General features: G+C 37.8%; 1 protein-coding gene across 1 annotated transcript in view; it reads left to right on the top strand.

Moving 5' to 3' along the window:
* The window catches only part of LOC126412627 (uncharacterized), a 165,234-nt gene extending 149,217 nt beyond the window's left edge, over window positions 1-16,017 (top strand). The window contains exons 6-7 of the mRNA XM_050082304.1: window positions 322-446; window positions 13,354-16,017. Coding sequence (XP_049938261.1) covers window positions 322-446; window positions 13,354-13,578 — 350 coding nt within the window. The 3' untranslated portion in view covers window positions 13,579-16,017. The remainder of the gene's footprint in view (window positions 1-321; window positions 447-13,353) is intronic.
* Window positions 16,018-23,074: the final 7,057 nt, after the last annotated feature.

A 23,074-nucleotide genomic window follows, 5' to 3' on the forward strand; every position in this document is an offset into this window, starting at 1 on the left:
GCCACACAAATAATATTGCGACCACTCCTCAAGTCTGTGTCCACATAGTTGGAGTGGCAGGATATTTGAAATAACAGATCAGTTGGCCTTATATCCTAGGAACATCAATTCTTTTTTTACCAAGATGTTTTCTTTATCTGCACTTCTATAGTTACACACATTTTTGTCTCTGTAATTCTTGATATATATTTTGCTGGTGGCTCCAATTGATATTCAATCAGTTTTATTCTTAAGTCTAGCAGCAGTAATTCATAATTAATAATCAATAATTAATGTTATTTCACTACATGCTAATTACTAAGCAAATTTCTCTCTTTCCAGGAATCATCTTGTACACATTCATCCAATTCCATTCAACTCCAGCCATAATAACCAGCGTATTTATTGGTGTTGGTATTGTGTTCTGTGGTTGTGCCATGGTTCACAATGTTTTCGTGTGGCAAAGGGTAAGTTTTACAAGGTATTTCATCATTGATTGAGTCAAATACGAAAGATATCTAAAAAGTAATCCTCCATTTTCTTGTAGCATAGGAAGTAATGTGGGGGTACAGAACAGCTGCTACAATCATGCAGTAGATGAGTAAGCTTAGAGCTGCAACATTAATTCTTTATGGCTCCAACGTTTATTTGAAACAAAACTAGCAATTAAATATCCCTCCAAATGTGATACACATTCAGTAATACTGAGTTTGCGGTTCGATGTGAAATCTGTGGTGCATACATCTAACAGTACAAAAAATTCAAGAAATTCATAAATTTATGAAATTATGAGAATGATTCTGGAAGCAAAGCTGAATGGAACTTCGTGATGAGCCATGGTAAATCACCACATGATGGAATTACTGGAAAAGCAAAATGACTTATAGCATGTGCAGGCTTTGGCAGCCCAAGGAAAAACAAATTTTGATACTGTTTGACTCGTTCACATTTTATGATAAGAATGTGCATGGGATCAAGTTTTGGAAATGACGAAATCACTTGTGAAAGAGAGACATTCACCAAACTGTGCCAATTGATGGAAACCAAATTCAGATCAGCAAAGTTTAAAATGATACAGCTTTTTTATAGCTAAACTGACCATTCCATGACAAGCTGTTTTGGGGAAAAGATTTTCAGTCTCCAATCTGGACAATATATAACCTGTATTCATGATGATAAATGGTGGATTTCCTACACAACTGAACTGACCAGAATGAGAAACAAGGCTGGAAGTGACAGGTTATGTGAAATGTGTAACAAGCTTGTAAAACACACGGACGTAAGTGTGATTTGTGGACTGTGGTGTAGGAACTTCTTTCACAGTGTTTGTGTTAACCTTACTAACAGCAAAGTTCACTTGGTAAATTGTTCAAAAGAATGAATTAAGTTCTGCTGTGATGAATGTGAAGCTAAGTAGTAGTAGTAGTAGCTTAATTCATCCATAGATCTCTTTTTACTAGGATATAGGAAATGTCAAAGAAATTACAAGTTTAGACCAAATTAAAATAAGTTAAACCATATACATTTACAGACTTCTAGTTGGAGACAATCATTAGATTTACTCCTGGTATACAATACTTTTTTTACAAATAAATTATTAAATAATGTAATGCTACACTGTTCACTCATATCTCACTATGTCACTACACACACAAACATACCCTGGTAATCTCTGGGCCATTTTCTGTACCACAACTTCCCATTTGCTATCCTGAAAAACTGAGTCAGCATCCCTCTATAATAAGTGGTATGTTGCACTCAGAAAGAGGAAGAGGTGTTAGTATTGTGCAATGCATAGCTTGGGGACAAGCTTTTTTAGAAAAGGAAGAAAGAAGGGAAAAACATAGTGTGAAGGTGTTATGTGGAACATTGGATGTTTTATAATCATTATTACTATTTTACCAAACCCCTACTCTGTTTTATCTAAGTAATCCTTCAATCTATAAAATGTATTGCACAACAGGTACTTTGTATCTGCCTGTTTAAATAAGTGTATTTTTGCAATTTTTTATCTCTTTTGGAAATTTTTTGTACAGTTTTATTTCTCGGTAAAAAATTCTGTTTTGAGTTTTATGTTTATTTTTTCTTGGCAAATGTAAGTTGAGTCTTGTTCCATGGCCATGGACAGAACAGTAATTACCAATGTTATTTTTGATGTGTACAACTGACTGGTAAATCTTTTCACACGGAGCTGTTAAAATACCCAGTGTTTTGAACACATCTTTACAATGAGCTTAACTACCACTTTTGGTTATGATTCTTATGGCTCTTTTCTGGAGTTTGAAAATTGTGTTCATATTTTGTGGATTTGTTCCCCAAAAAAGTAATGCCATAGCTAAGAATTGAGTGTACATATGAATAGAATGTAACTAAAAGACACTGCATGTTACACACTGATAAGAGGATTCTAAAGGCATAACATGCTGATGATATTGTGTTTGCAAGTACCTTTGTGTGTTCACACCACTTCAACTGAGAATCAATATTCATTCCTAGAAATTTTGCATTTGTTACACAGTCTATAGAGGTGTCATTTATGTTTAATTTAACATTGTCATTTTCCCTCTTCAAACTGAAATTCATGGCATTAGTTTTCTTTATGTTCAATGTCACTTTATTGCTTATTGACCAATCATAAACTTCCCTGTGAGCTTCATTTGCTTTCTCTGCAAGGAGTTCTTTTGTTTTCCTAATGCTGAGATCTATTTGAAGTATGTGTTATCTCTACTCTTTGTACCCTGTCTGCTAGATATGACCGAAACCAGTCATTGGCCACCCCTCTTATTCCTAATGATTCTAATTTATTCAATAGAATCTTGTGGTCACTGTATCAAAGGCCTTAGAAAGATCCAAAAATATGCCTGTGACACACTAATCTTTGTCAAGAACAACAAATACAACCTTTGTGAATTCTACTATGGTTGGCTTTGTATTTTTTGCCACTTCGGAAACCAAACTGTGATTCACTTAAAAGATTGTATTTATTCAGGTAATTCATTAATCTGTCTTTCATTACGGCTTCTGTTATTTTTGAGAATGGTGACAGCACGGAAATGGGCCAGTAACTTTCTGTCTTCTGTATTACCTTTCTTAAGCAAAGACACAACTCTTGCCTGTTTTAACTGCTCTGGAAATGTCCCTGATGTGAAGGATTCATTTATTATATTTGTTAAGGGGCATTGCATAATCTCTATGCATTGTTTCAGTACACACATTGGTACTTCATCTAAGCCTACTGACATTTTATTTTTTAAACAGTTTTATTGACTTCATTCTCTGTGGTCGGAAGTAACATCATTGTATTTAGTGCAACATTATTTGCAGGTGTTATATTTGTTTTGGGGAATTTTTGCTGTAACTTCTCTGCAATACTTGAAAAATGCTCATTTACATAGTTTGCTAAGTGTTGTGGATCATTTATTACCTTATCCCCCTCCCTTAGCAGTATGTTATTCTGCATTTCTTTGACTCTCCCCATTTCCTTTTTTTATAACATCCCAGACTGTTTTGCGTTTATTCTCTGAATTATATATTATTTTGTCATTAAATGACTTTTTTTGCAGCAATCAGCACCTTCCTATAGATCTTTTTGTATCTATGACAGAAATTTAAGAATTCTGGATCATTGCGGCTCTTTTTCATAGAACTGAGGTATTTAAGTGTTTGGGAGGACTTCTTAATACCTGCTGTTATCCATCTGTTTTTGTGAGTTGTTGATACAGACATGCATACTTTTGGAAATGCCTTTTCAAAGTTCAATTTAAATAATGTGGAGAATTTAGAGAATTTCATATTCACATTGGTTTCCTTATACACTTCATCCCAGCTTTGTTTTGTTGATTCCTATGAAAAATCTTTTATTTTTATTTCTGACAGATGTTGTTTGTAGGCTTGTACTTTAGGGAATGATTCGATGCCTGGTTTTACTGTTCTTATTTGACAGAAATGGTCTGATAGTCCGAGATCTTTTACAGCTACATCATATTTTTACCTGTCCATATTTGTGGCTATATGGTCAATTACTGATGCAGTCACTGTAGTAACACTTGTTGCACTATTGACCAATGACATGCCAAAACTTTGAAGCATATTTATGAGGGTGCTGCTGGGTTCATTTATGATATTAGTGTTGATGTTAATGTCCCCACACAGAATTACGTTGACCTTTGTACTTGGGACTTTATCTAGAACTTCTATTAATATATTGAAAGAAGTGTCCGCACTATCACAGGAAGATCTATACACACATAAAATGAATAATTTCTTGGTGATATCAAGCCCTGTGAATTCAATAGCTGATATTTGAAAGTGTTTGTCTTCGCTTGCTTTACTGAGGTCATGTCTTGATTTGAACTGTGTTCCTTTTCTGATATAAATGCATGATCTTCCACCCCTTGAACCAGTTCTGCAGTAAGAGTTTGCCCTTTCATATGATGATAACACTACATGCTGGATTTCTGTCTCTCTGCACCAGTGCGCAGTAACACAAACTACTAGACTGGAGCTCAACTTCTAATAGTTGTATTTTATTTTTTATTGATTGCATGATGTTTTAAGTCGGTGAAATGCCCCATTTTACTCTTTCCTATTGTTTGTTTTTCTTTGTGACATCTGGTATGTGTGATATTTGGAGTTATAAAATCTGTCTTGTGAGTGATTGTTTCAGTATTTTTTAAACTACTGGAGATACTCTTTAGGTGGGGGAACCTGTTGTCTGGATTTATCCTAAAAAAGACTTACTTTCCCTATCCATGACAATAGGTATTTGGCCCTGTGTGGCCCGAGATCCACCGCCTATACCTGTGTGTATCAACTGTACCAATCTTCCCTTCCCAGCCCTGTTTCGGTGTAGGCCATGCCTAGTGAAACCCCACCTGTTGATAGTTCCGACAGGCACCAGAGAAACTTGAGAAAAGTTGGCTGCCCTCAGAGCCATCCCTAACCCCACACTGATTCGCCTCACAGCCCCATCATGGTGTGGTTGATTATGATGCTGGAACAGCTCAAGAAAGTGTGTGTTGGTGCAGTGAGTCAGGGAAGCTATCTTGTTCAGGTCACCACCTATGTCATATGCCCCATCCTTGTCCAAACTGTTTCCCACCCCACCCACCATCGCTATCACCCACTTTTATAAAGTCCTTACATAAAGACCGTAAGTCTTCTATCACATGACTTAGCCCTGCATTTGGTTTGGAGATACTGGTGGCCTGGTACACTGCCCCTAAACTTTCCTGTAACTGAGGGCCTTCACCTCACCCACAGCTACTATCTACCAGCAGCACTTTCTTCTTCCTAACACTTTGTACACGCCTAGGCCTCTTGGCCTCGGTTGAAGTGTGCAGCACATTTTCTGCTATAAGTTCCTTCCTCGCTTCCTATTCCCAACCTAGATGCAGTTCCAGGAGAGAACCTCTTCTGTTCTCCCAACATTCTCCCCACTGAACCACCACCCCACCCCCCAGTGAAAATATTTCCTACGAGACTAGCAACAAATCCTTCTACTCACTAATCTATAAAAGCTCCCACATTTCTCACTCATGGTCAGTTTCGAAGGAATACTTAAACAATGTTTTAAATGTAAGTTTAAAGAATGTTTTAAATTTGTCAAGGATGCAAGATTGGATGTATGTAAACAAATAACGACACAAAGGTCTTATGTGCGGCGGTTGTTGTTTTTGTACTGATTTAGAGATACAATGACAGAAGAATGAATTAGTAATTACCTTTGCGTTTAGAGAATTTACGTATCAAGCGTGTATGGTTAGGTTTTTAAATGTTTATAACTTGCAAAATTTACGTCTAGATCGCATCTATCTAACTAGTAAACAGTACGAAGTGAGTTAGTTAAATGTGATTTAGAAACGTTAATTACACTTTTATTGCGACGAAAGACACTGATGAAACTAGCAGCTGTTTTTTTTTTTTTTTTTTTTTTTTTTTTTTAATGTCACGCAAAATTTCTTGTTATGTCGCGATTATCGGGACTTCAGATAACCCTACGTTTTTTCAAGAACAAGCTCTGCTTGGACGTTAATACTCAGTTGTGCGGCAAGAACGGACAGTGCAGCAAGTACACGAAGAAAATTTAAAATTTACGCTATTTCCTCTTAAATAAGTTATTTTAGCTGACGAAGAAAATACTTGTGATCTCACTCGTAGGCCATCTTGGAATTTGCCTTAAATTTCTATATTTCTCATATCTTCAATCAGTACTTCGTTAGGATAGTGAAAAATACTGTCAGTGGAATTCCCGACTCTGGCTTAGATTGTATAGCTCATATACAAAATTCCAGTTGTTGCACTATTTAAAACTGGAATTTAATGCATCCGATGGACATTGTAAAGATAGTGAATTCATACGAGCATTAAGAGAGTGCAGATAGCCTTGCCTTGCTCAGTCCCAAACAAAATTATGCTGCAGCTTGCTCAGCCACCAACCATATAAATCGACAAATGTTTACCGTTTGGTGTCATGCATGAATTTCCGAAACTGGTACAGACTGTACCAGTCTACAACAAAGGTGAGCCATGTGAAGTAAACACTCTTAGACCGATTTCAATAATCCCACATTTAGCTAAAGTTATGGAATCTGTGATGAAATACCATACACTAAGTTACTTTCAAGACAATAGACTCTTCCAGGACACACAGCATAAAGTCAACACTTACAGCAGCATTGGATTTAATTACAAAGAAAAGTAGGGTTTTGAGGACAGAGAAAATGTGGTGCTGATACTCTGTGACCTTAGCAAGGCATTTGACTGCATCTCGTACAAGATGCAGCTTAATAAGTGAAAGATGTTGTTCTGGCAATTCTTCAATCTTACCTTGCAAATTGAAGGCAAGTAGCATCAATCCATGGAGCAATCTCCTAAGAACAAAAATTGGAGCTTGGCATACACTAGGGATCTTCCGTGCTTCTTATTCATGTCAATGACATAGGCCTTAACAACCACATGTTAGTTTCCTGATGACACCACCCTCTTTGCCACAGGAGAAACTGCTGCACAGGTTCTAGAAGTAACAGATGTGCTTTTTAAAAACATCAAAGAGTGGTTTCTGAAAAATAAAATAAAAATGAAGAAAAAAATGCACCATCTGATATGCAGCCTCAGCATTGTTGCATGCCAGGATAATGTGGAGGCTGCCAAACTGCTGGGCTCCATGACTGACAACAAACTATCAATGAATGAGCAAAAAGATTATGTGTGCTGCAAGCTGTCCCAATGGGGAGACCAATGGTTGTATTAACTGACCAGTACCTTACATCATTGTATTATGCACTATTTCACAGCCACATTAATTGTGGCCTGCTGTTACAGGGACACTCCTCATGTTGCAAGGGCATGTTAATGCTGAAAAAAAAAATGCTGTAAGGATCATCACTTCAAGCAAAAGATTGGAGTATTGCAAGCCTGTATTCACGCGGATACAAATAATGACCATTTTCAGCCAGTATGTGTTGTTTTCCAATGGTTGCTCACAAAAATGTTCAGCAGGCTGCCTCAGGAAGTGCAACGTCTGCCACCAGAATTATTCAAAAGGAAAATTGCATGTGACTTGAAACAGCATCTAATCTACTCTATTGGAGAATTTTTCAACAGTGAGCAAAATGACTAACAAAAATAAAGTTCTTTTATCTGTTATATGTCCTTATGGTGAACAATTTTCTTTAAACATCTTATAAAAAACAAAAAAAACTCGTATGTGTGTACGTAATATTGAGACAGTCCATCCAGTTGTGACTGGAAAATGATGCAAATCTGGGATTAAAGTAATATTTAGTCAGTTGTTTCAAATGAGTATCATGAGAGCACTAAATGCTACTTAAGCAATTTCTGCACACACTGTACCAGCCGATCTGATGAAAATAGGGAATAAGAATTTGGGTAAACTTTTGAAGGACCCAACCTGGCAATGGCCAGGTAAACACTGACCACAAAAATGGAAGTAGCTGACAGAATATTTGAACCCTGTTGTCGTATCAGCAGTGCTGCATTCCAATACTTTTATTCTCAATTCACTCCTTGTAAGAGAGTGACTTTCTATATCATATTGTGGCCACCTTTCTTGTTTTGTATTTACTTTTTATAGATATTTAAGACAATCATACCTTTTTTAAGATTGTGTTCCATTTCCTGTATACATAATCATTTGAGTCAGTAGATATTTCAGTGTCTACTTACACTGATGTGCAAAAACATTATAATCACTGTGCTTAACAAAGAAACTACACCACAACTGGTGAATCAACAATATTTTATTGCATACATGGCCACTTTTGGAACACTTAAAAAAGTTCCATCATCCGGTATAAACTGTGACAATGAAAATATTATGTTACAAGGCATTGGGAGGGCACCCTAAAGTTTTTAAAAGTTCCATATAAAGGACAAGCTAGTGGACACTGTTCTGTTTTCCAAGATGATGTAATAATATTAACAGAATCTTCCGTCGGTTCTTGGTAGAACAACATTATAATAAATGAAAAGCACCAGTTTGCTTTTGTTCTACAATATTACTTTTATTGTAAGCCGAAAACCGGTTTACAATAAAAGTAATATTGTAGAACAAAAGCAAGCTGATGCTTTTCATTTATTATGATGTAATAAGATAGATAGACAGATATTCAGCGATCACAGGCTCTGCACGCCACGCACTGCTTCCACAAACTGTCTCCACTCCTTCCCGTTTTGTGCCCGGTTCCTCCAGGTGTCTGCAGTTCCCAGGGCTGCTAGGTCCTTCGCCAGGTTGTCCATCCAGCTCTGCCTTGCTTGTCCACGGGGCGTTTGGTGTTTGGTTTACCGGCAAGTGCCATCTTTGCCTGTCTGGCATATGGGCTACATGGCCCACCCATTGTATTCTTTTGCTCTGTATCTTCTGTAGGATAGTTGGTTGTCGCATCAGAAGGTAGATTTCCTCGTTTTTCCTCCTCCTCCATTCTCCCTTATCTAAAACTGGTCCCCATGTCTTCCTCATTACTCTTCTTTCAAATATTAATAGTTTTTCCCTTTCTTGCTTAGTCATGCTCCATGTTTCTGAACCATACATTACTGCTTGGCATATCACTGTGTAGTAGATTTTCATCTTACTGTTCACTGAGATCAATTTAGAGCCAAGCATCTCTCTGAGGGAATGCATGCATTTCGTTCCCACTGCTATTCTTTCCTTGATGCCCATTTTTATGTTGTCTGTGGTAAACAAAGATCCCAAGTATTTGAACTGGTGTACTCTCTTGAACCTCTTGCCATCTGTCTCAAGAAGTTCTACCTGCTCTTGTCTTCTTCCTAATTGCATGAACTCTGTTTTGTCTCAATTCACTTTGAGCCCTACCTTCTGTGCATTATTGTCCATTTTCTGCTACATTTCTTTCAACTCGTGCTTTGATTCACTTAACAGTACTATGTCATCTGCATATGTGAGACAATTGAAGTTACCGTCCATCTCTACTCCAGCCCACTTCTATTGCCTACACTCCTTTATTACTTTCTCTAAGATGGCATTGAACAGAACACATGACAGAGCATCCCCTTGTCTGAGGCCTGTCTCAATCTTGAATGTTTCTGATGTGGCTCCTCGGAAACGTACCGCTGCCTTTGACCCTTCCATACAAGCTTGCACCATTTTCACTAGCTTCTCAGGGATTCTGAAGTCCCACACTGCATTGTATAGGCTATTCCTGTGGATGCTGTCATATGCACATTGAAAATCAACACACGGGCTGTAGATATCTTTATCGTATTCCCAATGTTTTTCAAACAATTGTCGTAGTGTGAAAATGTGATCTGTTGTCAATCAGTTTGGCCGAAAGCCAGTGTGGTACTCTTGTATGTTGTTCTTTATGAATGGTTGCAATTTTCTGAGGATAATGATGGACAGTACCATATACATTACATTCAACAAGCTGATTCCTCTGTAGTTACCGCATTCCATTTTGCTTCCCTTCTTGTGTATTGGGCATATTACAGCCAATTTCCATTCTTCTGGCAGTGTCTCCTTCTCCCATATCAACTGGATCAGTTTATATATCTCTATTTGTAAGCTCTCACCTCCCTCCTTGATTAATTCTGATGTTATTCCATACTCCCCTGGGGCTTTGTTATTTCTGAGTCCTTTGATTGTGGTTTTCAGGTCTTCTTCACTAACTTCCCATTCTTTTTCGTCTTTCCTTTCTTCCGTAGTGTTCACACTAAGGCCTTCTTTATTCTGGAGAGCAATCAATGACCCCCTAAAATAGAGTCTGAGACTGAAAATAAGGGCCTCGGATTATCACACAAAAAGGATATTAGTGCTGACAGTAACACACCTTTCGTTATAGAAAGTGTTTAAGTTATAAAACCAAGTTCAACCTTTTATCATTCTTTACAGAAGAAGTGAAACCAGATGTTTGATATATCTATGAGCAGTGGTTGACTGGGGCAGAAGGTGACTATTACAGAGTTGTTGAATATTTGGATATTGAACTACTACAACTAATGGCGGCCTGTCAATGTACACAAACTTTTGGTGCAAAGGAAATCAAATCAGTTGAATCTGGTGGTCAAACATCAACATGAGTTTGCTATCATGCTCTGCAAAGCTCTGTAGCATGTTTCTGGCTTTGTGACATGGACAGTTATCCTTCTGAAAAACGGCATCGCCATCAGCAAAAACATCAAGCATGAAGGGATGCGCAGTAATGTTTGTGCAGTCCACAGCTGTCATTGTGTCTCCAATTACTACCCCAAGTCCCACAGAAAACCATGTGACTCCCCCACTGGCTGGTGTGAACAACATGGTGCATTATTCAAGCAGCCATTTGCTTGGATTATGGTGTACCCAGATACAACCACTGACCTGGTATTACAAGAAATGTGATTCATCGGACCTAGTGACACATTTCCACTGATCCACGTTTGAAACTTGATGATATGGCTCCTAGTACAATCATTACCGATGATGGTGATGATGATGTGTTGTTGGGTCAAAATGGAAAATGTAGCGATCACCTGCTGTGAAGCTCCTGGTGAACAGTGTCCTCTGAAACACTTGTGCCTGCACTAGTGTTATACTGTCATAAAATCTGCTTTACAGGACGGGCGAGCCTCTGCCCTCCACATGCAGTGATGAGGCACGGGTGTCCAGCAACTTGACAGCTACTAACAGTTTTGCCATCCTTCACCCACTTTCTGTAGACTCTCACAACTGTACCGTGCGAACGGCCAGCCAACTGTGCCATTACCGAGTTGTTCATCCCCAGGTGCAGGACCCTAACAATCTGCCCTTTGTCAGTGGATTTCTCCATTTGTGGCTAGTGCTATCACAAGAATGCCTCCCCATTCGCCTCAGCTCAGCTCTTATAATTCCCTTACTGTGCCACATGTCCACAGTGCCAACAGGCGTGACTCAGTCTCTGGTGGGCCATGGTCATCAAGTTTTGGCTCATCAGTTTATTCCCATTGACTAAGACAACATCAAAACATAAGTTATCTTCCATCTCTTCAGTTCTCAGTACATTATTCAGTCCTCTTTCTAGTTGCATATTATTCAGAATGCTAATTTTCAATGAATTACGAGTAACCTACAACAGCACATTGTATAGCTTACCGGTGCTACAAAAATGGAAAACACATTACAAATTTAAAGAGACATACTTATCCAGTGACGGCAATAGGAATTGATTACAACAAGTCAAACATATTAAAATATTTAATGAAGTACAATGAGTGTTATTCCTGTAGTTTTTTGCCAGCTTTATCTGCATGTCGGCAGTAATTTCTCAATCTGTATGTCAGCTTGTCCAAAGACAGCACTTTTTGCAGCAGTTTGAGACAATAGAGGGATTTATATTGACATGAAATCTAGAAAACCGCAAATTTCATGTACCTGAGACAATAATTCATACATCTCATCTCACTATTATGTCTTTGCACTTACTTCTCTACAATGTTTCAGCAAGGCAACATTTATTGTGATGAAAAAGAATTGACCATTCAACCAAGCAACAGTTTGGAGCTCTTGATGAACCAAGAGAACAGCGTACCTTGTGCCCCCATGCTTTTTTGTGGCAATGTATATTCTGCTGGGGGCCCACCGTCAACAGCCAAAATCTCTGTCCAAAGATGACAAACTGTTGTTGAAGGACTGTGATTCCAGTGATGCAATCTGACGTGGTACCTCACAGTCTCACAGGCATTTATTATGTTTGAAAAACCTTTGGTCACAGCAAACAGTTGAAAGTTTGAACCCACACAAGTTCTGGCTCCCTGCATAGGGTCCAAGATGGAGTCTGTCCACCCTTTACTTCTGTAAATACTTTCTTGATTATTCAATAATGATTGTTACTTTCCAATAATACTTCGCAGGTTTGCATAATTTTTGCCAAACATGAAGTATCTGGTGAAAATAAGGTGGACAGCATTAGTAAAGCAACAATTCTATAAGATGCTGATGTACTTGTTAATTATGTAAAACGCTGATTTGTAGTCTTTCTTGATGTGGGGTAAGGTACCCTCAATAAGTAACACATCCCACTTGTTGTAAATGATTAAAAGATGTTATAATAAACCGTTAGAAGCAGGCCATTAAAGGTGCACTGTTATTATATACTGTATTTTAAGTCATTCTTTATGCCTGAGTGTGTTCATTTATGATGTGGAAAGTCACATATGAATGACACAGTGATTGAATGACTCAGTGACGTGATTGCACTTTCGATCATTCTGATTGGTAATGGTACTTACCTTGCCAACAGCTTCCTCAAACCCAAATATTTATGGAGGGTGTCATATACCCATTTACTTCAAATGTATACTCAGATCTGGTCACTTTCTAATCTGTACTCAGCCATTTTCCAACACAATGTCATAGATTTTTACCCATTTCCTCACTTGTCACTTTCAGTTTCTTGTCAGTTTGTTGAACATTTTCTTCATGCAAGAAGCAGTATTTTGGCATCATTCAAAACCCACTTTTCCTCATGCCTACAAGATATAATACGCTCTTATGCCACAATTTTTTTCACTTAAAATTCTGTCAAATGAACTGATCCAAATTTATGTAATCATGCAAAAAAAAAAAAAAAAAAAAAAAAAAAAAAAAGTACCATCAAAGACAAAGTGAACATTCACTTTGAGTGTGATTTTACCCAAAAGTCTTTCACATTCAGAGACTGGAATACTGTTTAATGCATGTTAATTAAAATTGTTACCCATTTCACTCGAAACTGGTTGTACAATTTTTTTTTAAACATTTTTTTAAACTAGTCTAAATAAAAGGTAGCAAGATACGAATATCACAGTTGCACATTTGTAAGTTCAAATGTAAGAAATAAAAATTCTGTTTTGAAAATTCCACCTGTTAGTGTAACATTTCATTTCTATTCATGTTTATAGGAGAAGACAAATGCAGTTCGTGCCTTGGCACTACAGCAACAGCAACAGCACCAACACCAACCGTCGCTTCGCCAGCCGACGTCCCCCACACCGTCAGTGGATCTTTCCAAGGTTGCCTCTGGCCTGCCTCGTGAAGCGAGTGGTAGTGTGAGTCCGGGTGTTCCTGTGGCTACTCTAGACCTCAGCACAGCTGTGTCACCACACGAATTATCGACACTTGTGTGAAATGTCAGTTTCATAAATTTACTTGTGTAACTGGTGCTTGGTGATTTTTTTTGGCCTGCTCACAAACATGTTTTACAAATAGATATCACAGGATGAAATGTGTCAGTGCCAGTGTTATTTACAAGGTGAAAATAATCAACGAACTGATTTGCTTGCACTTTGGGTTCCTGTGCAATGTAAGCTGCCCCCGCTCGTGTGGTCGTGCAGTGAGAGGCAGGCTGCTGAGAGGCTAAACGTGGGTAGTCTCTGGAATTCTGAAGTCCACTAGATGGTACCTAGTGATGTCTGATGTACCTGGGGCTTGTGTCGTACAAGTTCAGAGTCCACCTTTGTGTTTGCTTTTGGCATTTTGAACACACATATACCCTTTGTGGTCCTTCAAGAGTATGAAACAACACTTTGACCTTACACATGCACTATTCCCAACATTTTGTTGCATTTATGATACATATTAACTAAATGTAAAAAGACATAATATATTCTGTGTGAGAGTTATAGCATTCCATTCATATTGCAAACCAGACAAAGGAATTTTTTTCTGGAAAATTAACTCACTGTCAGTATTGTGCTCAACATTTATATCTCACATAGGCAGAAATTCATCACAAAGATAAAAACGGATATATAATTTATCATCTTGAAGCAGGTTGTAGTAAATCTCCAAAAAATGTCATTCTATTCCTACATCCATAAGATGTATACAATCTTTTTTAAATGATGCTCCACAGCTTTTATAAAAGACACGTGGATTATACCAGTGCAAATCTGTCAGGACCATTATTATACTGCATCTAGTTTGGACAGATGATGATGTAAACTATTTGGACAGATGGTGTAAACTGTTGAAACAGGTTGCAGTACAACAATGATTTTAGCAGCTTTGTGACAGTATACATAACACTGCCATAAAATCCAGGTACCTATCACAATATTAATTACTCACCCAGTAAAAACTATTAAGTATTAGCAAAATCAAAGATAAAATAATTACAAATAATTTGTGCTCTTCTCTGTTCTGTTACTTTTGTGTTTATTCAGTTATGTTGCTATTCCAGACAGTCTGTATAACAGTTATTGTGAAACACTTGTTGAATGAGATCACGTGGCAGATTAAAAAGATCTAAGAACTGAACGTTATGTGGAAACTGTAAGAAGTATTTTAAAGAAACAATGAAATGAATGAATTAATTAATTTTATATGAAATGATTGTTGGGTCCTTTAATGTTGTGGAATATTTAGAACTGATAAAGTTCTATGCCACAACCAGTTACATATCAGATGCTCTGAAGGGTAACTTGATAGCTTTGTTTTTTCAAAATGAAAAAGTTGCACATCTTTATATGGCAATAAATAAATCTCTATTTATTTGAAATGTGCCACTTAAAGCAAGTGAAATATAACAAAGTGATATAAGTTGTATGTTCTCATTTGCATGGAGAGCAACAACAAGAGATGCTAGTCATTTTTCCATAATAGTTGTGTATTATGAGGGAGCAGAGTAGCTATAAGTATGTGACACATCACTTACAAAATAAGCCCCCAAGAAAAAAGATAGTTGTTATGAATATTAGATCACAGGACTCTATTGAACGTAAATATTAGGATTATGAGGTACCGTGGGGACATTTTCCAGTATACCTTTTTCTCTTTCCAAAGAAAGTGATACAAAATGGTATGTAATCTTATTGTACAAAGTAAATATGAACATAATAGTGAAGACTCTATTGCAAACAAGAGCTCTTAAAAATACTTGTGTAATATAACCTATTTGTATAAATATCCTTTAGTATATGTAAGTAATTGTAAAAATATCTGAAAGAGGAACAAAATATGGGGTAGCATACATCGTATTGTATCTATTTCTTGTGTAATGCTAAAGGTAACTAGATTACTCATGTTATTTTACTGCAGCAGTTCCAGTCATCAGACACCTATCTTCTTCCCAAAGAACCTAGGAAAGGTTGGTCTCCAGTGAGATACATTATTTATATTGAAGCTGAATGCCTAATGAGTCAAATTTTTTTCTGGTACTAAATTGCATTAAGAAGTAGAAAAAGCCAGTTTTTGCTTTACATTCACATCAGTTTGGACCATGATGAATTAACATGTGTCCATCTCTCTTGGTTTTGTTGTACAAAAGAAGTCATTCAAGCACCATCATCTCCAGACATTTTAGGGAGGGAGATGGGAGGCAGGCAGCCTCTGAAACTTCCATTCTGTGATAAACAAGCTGATCAGTTAAAGACGACATACCACAAGAAGTAAATTTTATAGATGATATAAAGAGCTTCATATCCCATGGAGCTAATGGTTATACACTCAATATATGTTACAGATGGATTTCGTAATGAATAAAAACTCTGTACTTCATATTCTCATATTCTGGTTCTGGGGGGAAGGGCCAGGCAAGCACTCCCTCTTCAACCCCCCCACCCCCCACCCCCCTCCCCCCCGCCCCACCCCACCCAAAAAAAATATCCCTTGAATCCCTTGTAGATGACTACGCAACATGGTCAGTCATTTATGTTTTGTATTCAGAGCTGCAGCAGTACACAACTCAAAAGTGGCCACATTTGCAAACCTGATACATAGAGTTGCCACTGCCTATCAGTGCCCTTTCACTTGTCAGCAATTTTGCCACATACAAAATTCAGTTAATTTTACTTCAGAACAGAACTAAATAATGAAAAATTATCGTTTATTGTGGAAAATGATCGTTTATTGGCTTTCAGTATGTTTATGTACTCTTATTTAGCCTGACTACTGGTCTTCTTAAACACAATGAAATTACTTCTCCTTTCCAAATGCTTTTGTTTTGGAGTTTTGAGTTTTATCATCTTTCACTAAAACAGAGTTCTTGTACATAGCTGCAAGCAAAGAGTGAATTCATCTATGTTGCTTTTACTGTTGTAAAATATCTTTGACACATTTTAATATAGAAAAGTGATATCATAACAGTTCCAAGACTCTCTATACAAGTACAAATTTCAATTAATCTGTAACAGATTATATTTGTGTAGCATATAATTCCACCATAGAAGACATACAGTTACCTATTGACACTGCCATATGGCATTTTGGGATGAGTTGTAAGTCCTGCAGTAATGCACTAGTTATGTTTCCACAGCTGATCCCTAGCTGCCCACAGACTGTATCCTCATTCATTCTGAAACTACGTGGACAAAGTAAGAGCAAAGAAATTCATCTTTAATAACATGGTATCCAGAAAAATATGAATGAACTACAGTCCATAACTACATTCACTATTGCTTGCTCTGCTTTCACTTTATTACATTATCAATGCTTCCAATGTCCTAAAGTACATTATATAGTAGATAAAATTCTGTATCAGAAACATTCCTCTCTTTTCATTTCTTCAAATGCACATGGATAAATCGTACATCTGTCTGTATTTTCAATCTGCAAATTATTTATAGAAAATTGTTACCAATCTTGTGTTACTTATATCCTACATAATTCATATCCACATTGTGTTTCATATGTCACAGTTTGAAAGATTTTGGAGTCATGGCTTCACTGTAATACAGTATTTCCACTATATTCTGGTGACAGTTACAGAGGATCCTATTATTGTTTTTCTGCAACCTGTTTGAGAATGCTATAATGATTTTATTAAGAAAGTGAGAAACAGTAGAAATTTTTGTCTGGTAGTATGTTTTCCAAGATTCCTGTGAGAAAATTGAGAAATTATGTTTATGCTATACTGGCTAGGGAATTTATTTAAAATGTCTGGTTATTTAAAAACAATTCCTTTCTTAAAATTTTTGACAGCATATTATATTGCCTGGAACACAGTTAACAACTCAGAGTTTAGTTTATATGAAACAGATTTTAGTCATGTTTTGTTTATATCTTCACAGTTAATGACCATCAGTTCAGTTTGCATAAAATTAATTTTTGTCGTATACCTAGCAGAAAATACTTTGATGACATCTTCTTCTTGACAACTGTCCTCTGTGATACAATCTTTTTGTACACCCTATATTTTGATACTGTTATGTGAATAAAATTCTAGTGGAACAAAGTTTTACAACTTGTATAATGCAAAATGTGAATTTTTGTGTTTTTGTTGTTGACATATTATAAACTGTCATTTACATAAGTGTTATATCCCAAATGAATGTAAACATCAACAAATTTCATTTATTCTTTGAGTTCTGATGTAAATATATAGTCAGATACAATAATACAAATGTATGAAGAAGAGTCACTGAACAACCTGATGATTATGGACTGTATTATGATTTATTTATTATCATAGCTTGCAGATGGAAATAAAAAATGTTACACAATTTAAAACTACTATTTGTTTTTCATTTTATACATTAAAAAACTGATTAGTAATGAAATATCTTCAGCACTAATTCTCCTCCTGTCTGTGTTGCCAGTACATCTTCATGGTGGTCACTTGAGAACTAATGTTTTTGTTGGCCATTAATATTATTTTTTATTGTCTGGTAGAAATCTTTTAACAGCAATCTTAGAGATTTCTGTCTACTCAAAATTGTGAGGATAAAGGCAAAACCACATAATTACAGCAATTCTGTACCCAGTTCCACAACATTCAGTTCAAACTCACTTGAGTGGGCATAAATAAAAATAAATGTAATTTCCCTTCATTCTCATGGCTGTTTTAGAGACTGAAACATATGTTAATTGAGAGCAGATTGCCTTGGAGTGGAGATACTAACGCATTAGAGAGGGAAGAAAGAAAGAAGACAGAAAAGCCCAACGAAAACACACAATTTTCAACTTTTTGTTTATGTACCTATTGTTCATGATCCATGACACACACTGCTGAATTAACATGCTTTAGTTAGGATGTGGCAAGTTTATGGAATGCACAAGATTATACACAATGGAACTTTAGAGAACAGCAACAAGGTAAAACAAGTTCTCACCGACGGAAAACAAAGAGCTGACACACATCCTCATAGCAATTATTATTGAATTAGCAATTTCGAGAAAAGGTTGTCACTAATAACCAGTAATAAAAGCTTTATCTAACACTGCCTCTAAAACTTCTGGTTACTGACATTAAGAATGTCTACCCTACATCATGCCAGATAAATGACACTAATGTCCCCACTCCTCACACAGTGTATTTCCGCATCCACCGAACATACACAATATACTTCCCCATCCTTACACAACTCCTGCTTCCAACCCCTTACGTCATGGCTCATACCCCTGTAATAGACCTAGATGCAAGACCTGGCCCATACAAGCCTCCACCACCACTACCTACTCCAGTCTGGTCACAAACATCACCTATCCCATCAAAGGCAGGGCTACCTGTGAAACCAGTCATGTGATTTACAAGCTAAGCTGCAACCACTGTGCTGCATTCAATGTAGGCATGACAACCGACTAGCTGTCTGTCTGCATGAATGGTCACCAACAAACTGTGGCCAAGAAACAAGTGCACCACCCTGTTGCTGAGTGTGCTGCCTAACATGATATCCTTCTTTTCAATGACTGCTTCACAGCCTGTGCCATACAAATCCTTCCCACCAATACCAGCTTTTCTGGATTGCGCAGGTGGGAAATTTCCCTGCAATACATCCTATGTTCCTGTAACCCTCCTGGCTTCAACCTTCGTTGGTCATTGTCTTCACTCACCCAGACCCTTCCCTGTTCCCATTCCAGCACTACACAGCTGTCATTCCACCATCACACCCAGTCTTTTTACTTCTCCCCTTTGCTGCTACTTCTGCCCCCCCCCCCCCTCCCCACCCCGTCTCTCCGCTACCCTCTGCCTAACCTGCAGCACTTCACTGTCCACCACCCCTACCATGCTATTGCTTCTCCTGCCCATCCCAGCCTTCTCATTACCTCCACCCAGTCACCACTCCCATCATGCACTGGTGCTGCTGCTTGCAGTGTGGTTTCAGTTGCCTGAGACTACCTATCTGCAACTCAGCACCTCTGCTATATGGCGAGTAGCAACTTTCCTTTTCATAACAGTGTTACACAGAATGGCTTTGCAGAAATGTCTGCCACTTGACATTCACTTGATACATGTTCAACGTGCATTTTATCTTCTCGAACTAAGTCTTTCACACAGCAGAAATGCGCATCAATATGATTTGAGCATTTGCGATATTCACCTTCCCTTGGCAACTGCACAGTGCTTGTAAGTGTCCACTCATATAATGGGTACATCTTTGAATGGTGCAACTTCACTGAAGAGACGAGCCAACCATACAGCATCTTTTCCAGCTTCACTGGCAGCTACAAACTTAGCTTCAGTTGTCAACAGGGACATAGAAACTTCACACTCATTACCCCTTCTTACTGCTCCATTGCTGTAGTTGAAGAAAGTCCAGTTATGGGACAATGAGAGGTTGTTTCAGAGGCATAATCACTGTTACTAAATGTTTCACACTCTCAAGATAGTTGAAAAGCTCTGTGCCTAAGTCCAAGTGACAACATCCCTTACATATATTTTAAAATACGTTTTACCAATGATCAGTGACTATCTTTTGACTTCTCCAGAAATTAATAGATAATTTACAGGAAGACTGATGTCTGCTTGTGTTGCTACTGGCAAATACATCAAACAATCCATTATTTCTCAATGCGGAGATACCTGAAAATTCTTCCAGCTGCAGATATGTTTCAGTTGGTGTTGAGACAAAATTGGCTTCTGGTGTATTAAACTGATCGTGCGTACCATCTGCATAAGCCTTTTTACTGGTAAAAACTAACATACTAACTAACATACTGAACTACTGGACTGAATATTTCATGGTAGTCAATGCCTTCATATTGACTATAGCCCTTTTAATGATAAATTTCCCCATTAGCATCTGTTGTTCTTGTGGTCTTTAGTCCTGAGACTGGTTTGATGCAGCTCTCCATGCTACTCTATCCTGTGCAAGCTTCTTCATCTCCCAGTACCTACTGCAACCTACATCCCTCTGAATCTGCTTAGTGTATTCATCTCTTGGTCTCCCTCTACAATTTTTACCCTCCACGCTGCCCTCCAATACTAAATTGGTGATCCCTTGATGCCTCAGAACACGGCCTACCAACCGATCCCTTCTTCTGGTCAAGTTGTGCCACAAACGTCTCTTCTCCCCAATCCTATTCAATACTTCCTCATTAGTTATGTGATCTACCCATCTAATCTTCAGCATTCTTCTGTAGCACCACATTTCGAAAGCTTCTATTCTCTTCTTGTCCAAACTATTTATCGTCCATGTTTCACTTCCATACATGGCTACACTCCATACAAATACTTTCAGAAATGACTTCCCGACACTTAAATCTATACTCGATATTAACAAATTTCTCTTCTTCTGAAACGCTTTCCTTGCCAATGCCAGTCTACATTTGATATCCTCTCTACTTCGACCATCATCAGTTATTTTGCTCCCCAAATCGCAAAACTCCTTTACTACTTTAAGTGTCTCATTTCCTAATCTAATTCCCTCAGCATCACCCGACTTAATTCGACTACATTCCATTATCCCCGTTTTGATTTTGTTGATGTTCATCTTATATCCTCCTTTCAAGACACTATCCATTCCGTTCAACTGCTCTTCCAAGTCCTCTGCTGTCTCTGACAGAATTACGATGTCATCGGCAAACCTCAAAGTTTTTATTTCTTCTCCATGGATTTTAATACCTACTCCGAATTTTTCTTTTGTTTCCTTCACTGCTTGCTCAATATACAGATTGAATAACATCGGAGAGAGACTACAACCCTGTCTCACTCCCTTCCCAATCACGGCTCCCCTTTCATGTCCCTCGACTCTTATAACTGCCATCAGGTTTCTGTACAAATTGTAAATAGCCTTTCTCTCCCTGTATTTTACCCCTGCCACCTTCAGAATTTGAAAGAGAATATTCCAGTCAACATTGTCAAAAGCTTTCCCTAAGTCTACAAATGCTAGAAACGTAGGTTTGCCCTCCCTTAATCTTTCTTCTAAGATAAGTCTTAGGGTCAGTATTGCCTCACGGGTTCCAACATTTCTACGGAATCCAAACTGATCTTCCCCAAGGTCGGCTTCTACTAGTTTTTCCATTCGTCTGTAAAGAATTCGCGTTAGTATTTTGCAGCTGTGACTTACTAAACTGATAGTTCGGTCATTTTCACATCTGTCAACACCTGCTTTCTATGGGATTGGAATTACTATATTCTTCTTGAAGTCTGAGGGTATTTTGCCTGTTTCATACATCTTGCTCACCAGATGGTAGAGTTTTGTCAGGACTGGCTCTCCCAAGGCTGTCAGAAGTTCCAATGGAATGTTATCTACTCCGGGGGCCTTGTTTCGACTCAGGTCTTTCAGTGCTCTGTCAAACTCTTCATCTACATCCTCTTCCATTTCCATAATATTGTCCTCAAGTACATCGCCCTTGTATAGACTCTCTATATACTCCTTCCACCTTTCTGCTTTCCCTTCTTTGCTTAGAACTGGGTTTCCATCTGAGCTCTTGATGTTCATACAAGTGGTTCTCTTAATTCCAAAGGTCTCTTTAATTTTCCTGTAGGCAGTATCTATCTTACCCCTAGTGAGCTAAGCCTCTACATCCTTACATTTGTCCTCTAGCCATCCCTGCTTAGCCATTATGCACTTCCTGTCGATCTCATTTTTGAGACGTTTGTATTCGTTTTTGCCTGCTTCATTTACTGCATTTTTATATTTTCTCCTTTCATCAATTAAATTCAATATTTCTTCTGTTACCCAAGGATTTCTACTAGCCCTCGTCTTCTTACCTACTTGATCCTCTGCTGCCTTCACTACTTCATCCCTCAAATTTACCCATTCTTCTTCTACTGTATTTCTTTCCCCCATTCCTGTCAATTGTGCCCTTATGCTCTCCCTGAAACTCGGTACAACCTCTGGTTCTTTCAGTTTATCCAGGTCCCATCTCCTTAAAGTCCCACCTTTTTGCAGTTTCTTCAGTTTTAATCTACAGGTCATAACCAATAGATTGTGGTCAGAGTCCACATCTGCCCCTGGAAATGTCTTACAATTTAAAACCTGGTACCTAAATTTCTGTCTTACCATTATATAATCTATCTGAAACCTGTCAGTATCTCCAGGCTTCTTCCATGTATACAGCCTTCTTTTATGATTCTTGAACCAAGTGTTAGCTACGATTAAGTTGTGCTCTGTGCAAAATTCTACCAGACGGCTTCCTCTTTCATTTCTTAGCCCCAATCCATATTCACCTACTATGTTTCCTTCTCTCCCTTTTCCTACTACCGAATTCCAGTCACCCATGACTATTAAATTTTCGTCAGCCTTCACTATCTGAATAATTTCTTTTATTTCATCATACATTTCTTCAATTTCTTCGTCATCTGCAGAGCTAGTTGGCATATAAACTTGTACTACTGTAGTAGGTGTGGGCTTCGTATCTATCTTGGTCACAATAATGCGTTCACTATGCTGTTTGTAGTAGCTTACCCGCATTCCTATTTTCCTATTCATTATTAAACCTACTCCTGCATTACCCCTA

This window comes from Schistocerca serialis, chromosome 7 (genome assembly GCF_023864345.2).
Source record: "Schistocerca serialis cubense isolate TAMUIC-IGC-003099 chromosome 7, iqSchSeri2.2, whole genome shotgun sequence".
Classification (NCBI taxonomy): domain Eukaryota; kingdom Metazoa; phylum Arthropoda; class Insecta; order Orthoptera; family Acrididae; genus Schistocerca; species Schistocerca serialis.